Source organism: Lytechinus variegatus, chromosome 9, assembly GCF_018143015.1.
Source record: "Lytechinus variegatus isolate NC3 chromosome 9, Lvar_3.0, whole genome shotgun sequence".
Taxonomy (NCBI): Eukaryota; Metazoa; Echinodermata; class Echinoidea; order Temnopleuroida; family Toxopneustidae; genus Lytechinus; species Lytechinus variegatus.
Window position 1 is genome coordinate 33003685 of NC_054748.1, and position 7952 is coordinate 33011636.

Genomic DNA, 7952 nt, shown 5'->3' on the forward strand with positions numbered 1-7952 from the left:
TCTTCTTTTTCTTATGTGAATCCATTTTTTTTTCTCGCCTTCTCCTAATCCTCTTCTCTTTCCTTTCGCTTCTCCTTCTTCATCTCCTTCTCCTCCTCTTTCTCCTCCTCCTTCTTCCTCTTCTTCCTCTTCCTCTTCTTCTTTTTCTTATGTGAATCCATTTTTTTTCTCACCTTCTCCTAATCCTCTTCTCTTTCCTTTCGCTTCTTCTTCTCCTTCCTCTCCTTCTCCTCCTCTTTCTTCTCCTTCCTTTTCTTCTTATTCTTCTTCCTCTTCTTCTTCATCCTTTTCTTCTTTTTCTTCTTCTCCATATTCTTCATCTTCTTATTCTTCCTCTTTTTCTTCTTCATCTTCTTATTCTTCCTCTTCTCCTTCTCCTCATTTTTCTTCCTATTCTTTTTTTTCTAGTTCATGTGCTTCTTTTACCTAATCTTGTTGTTGTTCTTCCCCATGATGTTATTCTGCTCATATTTTCCTTTTCCCGCTTCCTGCGCTTTTCGTTCGTTGCTCCCACTTTCCAATCCTGACTCATGTGAATCCATTTGGTAGTACAGATCCATTGGCTGATCCTCAAAAATGCAGCAATATCACATGGATTCCAATTGGACCTCAAACTTCCCATGGTGTCAGCCAATTTTAATATATTTTCCATGAAATTTCTGCATAAACTGACTTTAAGATGATTCTGGTTATTAATCTTATTGCAGTGGTAAAGTGGTGCAGTTTACTTTAATTCTTTTATCCTAATCAAATGACTCTGAATTCTATCACGTGACCAATCCTCTACATGTATTATAGCTAACAGAAATATTGTCTCAGGACTTGTACTAATTACTAGTATTATCGAATGGAAATGGTTTTGAGATGAGGATCATATACCAAAATTATAAAGATAAAAGTCACTATATCTTAACAAAAATAATGCACATAATTTGACTCCGGCAGTAGAGTAATTACGCACACTATTACTTTTAATAATAGTATTAATGACTGTGTTTTGTCAAGCGCCAACTCCACTTTGCAGAGTGCAGGAGGTGCAGTTTCATATTTTCATAACAATTTTGAAAGAGCAAAATGTTAGAAGGTTTCAAAAGTACTCTTGCGTATAATTCTCACTAATTTATAACACTTTTGAAAGAGCAAAATGTTAGAATTTTTAAGTACCCTCGGGTGTAATTCTCACTAATGCCTTCAACGACGTTCATCATTTGTGTTAAAAATTATGATATGTGTTATGTTACATGTATATACACATTACTGGTATCGATCTTTCAAATGTAATTCAACAGGATGCAGAAGCCTAGCAACTATCACATCTCAGAGCACCGGCGTATGTTCGGTGACCGACAGTCGGATCGTTCATCAGACGATTACTCAATTGAAACTTCTCTCGATCGTCGACAGCATGATATCGGTAGGGCTGTTGATCGGATAAGACAATACCAAGGCATGGATAACCCCGGAAGTGAAATAGGCTATAATCGGGTAAGAATATGATTTTCTTTCTTCATTCTGTCGTACTCCCCCTTTTTACCCCTCCATCTCTCTCTCTCTCTCTGTCTCTCTCCATCTCTCTCTCTGTCTCTTTCATTCTCTTATTTGTCTACCTTATTTGTTTACAATAACTTCATTCCGAATGACCTATACAGGCAGAGCTGCTCTTATGTAATATCACAGCTGTTGTGTATCAGCCCACCATGGCTCAACACTCATGCCTGCCTGCTGAGGTGAAATGTTACATACATGTAAGATGGATTGAATTGTCATGCAGGGTTGTTATAACAAGATACATGTACAATTATAGGCTAACGCATATGTCAAAAACATTTAAAAACCACAAATATCGATAATTAAAAGGAATGTAATATAAAGACAAGACGAGGAGACCTTTGGAAGCAAGGCTTGTTATACGGTCCCTCGGTATTGGATCCAAGAAGGTTTTTGTTAGTGGGGTATAACACTGAACTGCGGTTGTCTCCATAATGAGAGTTTGACCATGGACCTATTACGTAATAGGTCCATGGTTTGACGTAATGTATCCATGTGAATAAACATTGCAAAGGTGTGCGATCATCACCAATGATTTTTTTGTGTGTATTTTCTGTTTTAATTTTTTCTCTTGGCCATCTACTTTTTATTTTGATTATATATTTTTTAAATGAACAGAGACCAGGAGGTTTGGATAACTTTGCTCTACCATATGTAGCTGATGGGGATAGAAGGAATGGCAGCGATGAGGTTAGTAACCCCGCCCCCCCCCCCCCCCCCCCCCCCCCCGGACTCATGATCAAGGTCAAATGTCATTTAGGGTCGACTAACATAGTTTTGTGTCATTATTTGAATCATGTTTTTTGTGAATAATTATTTTATGGTAGATTCCAAAGTCAGCACTGCTACTATGCACCTAATGCAGGTGAGACTGCCAGTGTTTCACCAGCTTGTTTCATTCACTACTTTCCCTTATCCACAGCGGTTGGTTTTAGTTTGATACATATGATAGTATATCATATTAGATAAATTAAATCAAATTGTGTTTTTGATAATCTAGCACTGAGTATCAATTTCTTTTAATTCTTTCAAATTTGATTTTTGTCTTGCCTGCAAAGCAGAGACTATAGGCGCCGCTTTACCGAAGGCGGTGGCATCGTCAACATTGACATCTTAACCAAGGTTAAGTTTTTTAAATGTCTTCATAACTAATCGAAAGTATATGGACGTAGTTCATGAAACTTGGACATAAGGGTAATCAATCATTACTTACAATCCTGCCTGAGTTTCAAGTGACCAAGGTCAAAGGTCACTTAGGGTCAATGAACTTAGACCATGTTTGGGGAATCAATATGGAAATCTTAACCAAGGTTAAGTTTTTTAAATGTCTTCATAACTCGAAAGTATATGAACCTAGTTCATGAAACTTAGCCATAAGGGTAATCAGTTATTACCTACCATCCTGCCTGAGTTTCAAGTCACATGACCAAGGTCAAAGGTCATTTAGGGTCAGTGAACTTAGACCATGTTGGGGGAATCAATATGGAAATCTTAACCAAGGTTAAGTTTTTGAAATGTTGTCATAACTATAGTATATAGACCTAGTTCATGAAACTTTTATATAAGGATGATAATATGTCACTGAAGATCCTGCCTGAGTTTCAGGTCACATGACCAAGGTCAAAAGTCCTTTAGGGTCAACAAACTTTGATAATGTTGGGGGTATTTGTGGAATTGTCATCATAACTTTAAAGTTTATACATGTAGATCTAGTTCATGAAACTTGGGACATAAGAGTAACCGTGTATCCCTGAATATCTTGTCCATGTTTCTGGTCACATGACCAAAATCAAAGGTCACGTAGGGTCGCGATGAACTTTGGCCGTGTTGGGGGTGTTTGTTGAATTGGCATCATAACTTACCAAGTTTATGGATCTACACATGTAGTTCATGAAACATAGACATAAGGGTAATCAAGTATGAATGATTGTTTTGCACATGTCTTTAAATAGGTCAAATGATCATGGTCAAAGGTCATGTTGGGTAAATAGACAGTATTTTACTATCATATGAGTGTTTCCTTTGTGAATGATTATTTTTGTTGTAGTTTTCAATGTCTGCTGCTATATTGAATCGCGTAATACAAGCGAGACTGCCAGAGGCGTTCCACTTGATTATGGATTTAGCTCCTATGGGAATAAAACCTATATAGTTTAATGTCCATTTTTGCCAATTTAACCATGTTTAATATTGAATATTCAGTGTGGATGTAACATACTGGCTTTAGAATAATCATGTGTTCTCTCCAAAAGGAAAACTGTTGTTTGAATTTGTTCTTCTTGTATGATTTTATTGTTTGCAGAGCCCCGTTGAACGAAACCCATTACACTACAACTACTTCTAAAGCTCAGCTGTATGTGAATTGTGAAAACAGTCCCAGCACTATATATCATTTTGATTTGCACCCAACCTAGAATGTGATGTGTACAGGATTGATTCATTGAATACACTAATCACTGGAAAATGGCAACCAGACCTTAAGCCGGGGTAGAAAATAATGCGCCTCGGAAAAGATTATTATCCTATGATCTAGAATTGAACAATGCAAATGTCCATTTATCTTCATTCTGATCGATTTTGTTAGAAATGTTCAATAAATACATGTATGTTATGTTACCTGAATATATCTAAGTAAATTCAATCAAACTTGATATTATTGAATTGTGATTATCATGAAATATTCACATTTTTTTATTTCAAAATATTTTAAAGTATGTTATACAAGAAAGGAAACAATATTATACACAGATGGAGTTTGAAATATTTGTAGTTTCATTATTATCAATTATTTACATGACAAATTTACCATTTTCATTTCTAGGGGTTTGTTTATTTGGAACCTTAATAGTGCATGCATGTGTTATCCAAAAAAGGGAGTAAACATTAGGATGTATATATTTTTTGTTACCTTTTTACTTCAAAATATATTTGCATTTTATAAAGAGAATGATAAAGAAATGTCCTTAGAACAACATATGAAAATGTATATTTTTTATTAATGGTTTGTAAATCAATATCATTCAAAACAAGTAGACATAAATGACTTAACCCAGGAAGCGTTTCATCTAAATCTGTCGTCCAATGAGTTATCAGATCTGATAATATTCCTTGATTTTGATTGGCTGAGGAGAACAGCTCCTGTTAAAACTGTCGGATAAAGACGACAAGTCCTTTCATGAAACGCCTCCCCCGAGTTAATCAATTCCACGATAAACTATTCATTTTTCTATCAATTAAGAAGTCCATGCAAAGGGTTCACAGATATGTGATAATATATCATAGTCATTGTAAATATTCTTGTTTTAGTTCCTTATGACAGAGCAATTTATCATGGCTCTGAAATCGAATCTAAAATGAATAGTGACAGATAAGCATATCTATATATTATAAACAGACCATATACATGTAGTACTGGAGAACTGAATGTTATCTTGGCTGGGTGTGTACTTGGTAGGTAATTCTTTTCTAAATATGAATTTATTTTGTATATATGTGGGTGAGGGTTGTCAATGTGTGTGTGTGTATGTGTGTGCGTGTCTTTAAGCATTTTTATAATAACTGATTTCATTGTGTTTTTTTAAGATATATATGACTCATGATTTTGTTAAGTTAGTGGAAAAAAAGTGAAAATATGAAGTGTAAAGTATTATATATGATTTGAAATGTTAAATTGAAATGTTATGTAACTATTTGTTCATGAAATCAGAATAAAAACATTATTCAAAACAAAAGTGTGTGTGTGTGTGGGTGAAAGAGTAGTGTAGGGTTTTGGGTTGGGATATGCATTTGGTTATATGTATTTGAAGACCTTGTCTTTCAAGCTATTCCTCAGTAACATGAAATGTCTGTCTGAATTATTTTGTGTACCTTTTAATTTGCTTTTGTATTCATATGCATGTGATTCTTGTTTATTGTAATTTTCATGATGAATGAAATCACATTCACAGTAACAAATGTGATACTAGAGGCTTATACTTCCAAATTTATTTTACTCAGAGAGCATGTAATTAAAATATATCAAGAATACATTTGTGGTACTATCCTTTTGGTATATTATTTTATTTGCATGCTATGTTTGTTTAATAATACTAAATAGGTTCATTATTGCGGATTGAAATAATCGCTAGAGGGTATTCATTTGTCTCGCAATCTACTATGGTCAACAAGGAAATTCGTGATCACTCTCGCAAAAAGTGTTCACTGACTTTTTGCAAGAGTGATCACGAATTTCCTTGACCATAGTAGATTGCGAGACAAATGAATACCCTCTAGCGATTATGTTTGTTTTGTTGAACAAAAATGTACATGTATTGTGCATTTAATGATCACCTTACAAAAAGTCCACCAGTGCTGTAATTTGTTTTGCACAGGAAATGTGAAAAATGTCCTTTGTAAACAAAGGAGGACACATCTAACTGTCAAGAAATCAATGAATTTACAGATATGCAGTCATATCCAGAAAAAAAATTGAACAAACATGCATTTTACATGTATACATTGACTTTCCTGGCTTTCCATAGTTGCGATTGATCGGATCAATTGCATGTCTTTGTAAGACAGGCCCCTGGGCCCCGTCTTACAAAGAGTTACGATTGATCTGATCAATCACAACTATGGACGGCCAGCAGTGTCAATATACTATGCATGTTTGTTCAAAATATTTTCTAACTATATTGTATATTCATGCATTCAATGTTTTCTTGAAAATTCATTGTGTTTCTCTTTGTTTGCAAAGGACATTGTGCAAATTTCCTGTAGAAAAAATTATGACACTGATGGATCTCCATAGGGTAACGATTGATCGGATCAATCGTAAGTCTTTGTTAGACGGGGCCCTGGTTTAAGCTTGTATTTTTAGGGGAAAAAAGTGGTTCTCATTGACACTAAAAACTTATCAAGTCCAGAGATGTTCAAAATGTTTCTTACCAGAAATATAAAGATTACCCCTAAAAATGGTTAATAATATATTATTTTGATTCTGAAAGGGAGCGGGTGGGGGTCACTGACCATTTACATCCATATTGTGAAGTTTCTGTCTGCTGCTTAATTTCACTGCATGCATTATATCATCATCACTATCACCATCATCATCATGATCATCATCACCACAATCATCATCATCACCATCATAATCACCATCATCATCACAATCATCATCATCACAATCATCATCACAATCATCACCATCATCATCACCACCATCATCACAATCATCACCATCATCACCATCATAATCATCACCATCATCATCACCATCATAATCATCATCACCATCATCACCATCATCATCACAATCATCATCATAATCACAATCATCGTCACCATCATCACAATCATCATCATCATCATCACCATCATCATCACCACCATCATAATCATATCTGTTATTATCACCACCATCATCAACAATATCAGTACACAATGTCACCAACTTACTTTTAATGACCCAAAATACGAATGACATCTCCATTAAATATCGAATTTTTTTATAAATCATTTAATCATTTGGGCATGGCATGCCCTATAAGTTTTTAAATGTACAATGCATATACATATAGTAAGTATCAACTTATTTCATGAGCAAAAAATAATGCACACACGTAAGTACAAAATGAGAGAACACAAAGTGCGAGATAATGACCCAAACTGTGAGCGAATATAAACAAATGTGAACTCCATATTTGGTTAAATTATGGATACAGATGTAACTATGTGTATATAATAAAGCATACATTACTCATCACATATATAATTGCAAATTATTCAGGTGAAGGAGTCACATTAGGTCTTGAGCCATTCTAAGGGCCTACAACACAAAACTTTACGATTGGTCATAGTTGATTTATACAATTGATTGCTCATAATAATCTACAAAATCAATTGTTAATATGGCCCTATGATCAATTACCATGCTTTGTTTTATAGTCCCCAGATAGATGGCAAATACTTGGATGAAATGAGGTTCTCCATGTCGTCATGTCTATCTGCATGTATATAGGCCCTAGCTTAATTGTTTGCCTATCCATTCCCCCCCCCCCACTGAGAGCAATCCTTGCTAGGCACTTTGTTGAAAGTTAGAGCCGCATCTTTCCTGCAAGAAAGAATACATGGTGTACGGTGCAACCGCGACACTATTCTTTCCTTGCCATGGAAACCTTCAGAAGTAACGCAGGAATCATGCTACCAGCTTTAATCATCGCAGTCACCGTAGACAAAACGATAGGGACTGCAGGAGAGCTGTGATGAGAAGACGCAAAGCATCCTTAGAGCGGGATCCATGCTATCAAGACATGGCACAGACTTTTATAATTAAGAGTTGTAAAAGTTAAGTACAAGCCGCACGAACACAAATTCTAAAAGACATATTTTCTTCCACGATGGTTTTGTCAAGGATGTCTATGGTG

The 7952-nt window shown here is 35.2% G+C and overlaps 1 protein-coding gene across 1 annotated transcript in view; it reads left to right on the forward strand.

The window, feature by feature from the left end:
• Positions 1 to 5079, forward strand: part of LOC121421785 — a 55702-nt gene extending 50623 nt beyond the window's left edge. The window contains exons 38-40 of the mRNA XM_041616583.1: positions 1290 to 1485; positions 2167 to 2238; positions 3851 to 5079. Of these exons, the coding sequence (XP_041472517.1) occupies positions 1290 to 1485; positions 2167 to 2238; positions 3851 to 3892 (310 nt within the window). The 3' untranslated portion in view covers positions 3893 to 5079. The remainder of the gene's footprint in view (positions 1 to 1289; positions 1486 to 2166; positions 2239 to 3850) is intronic.
• The last annotated feature ends 2873 nt before the right edge of the window (positions 5080 to 7952 follow it).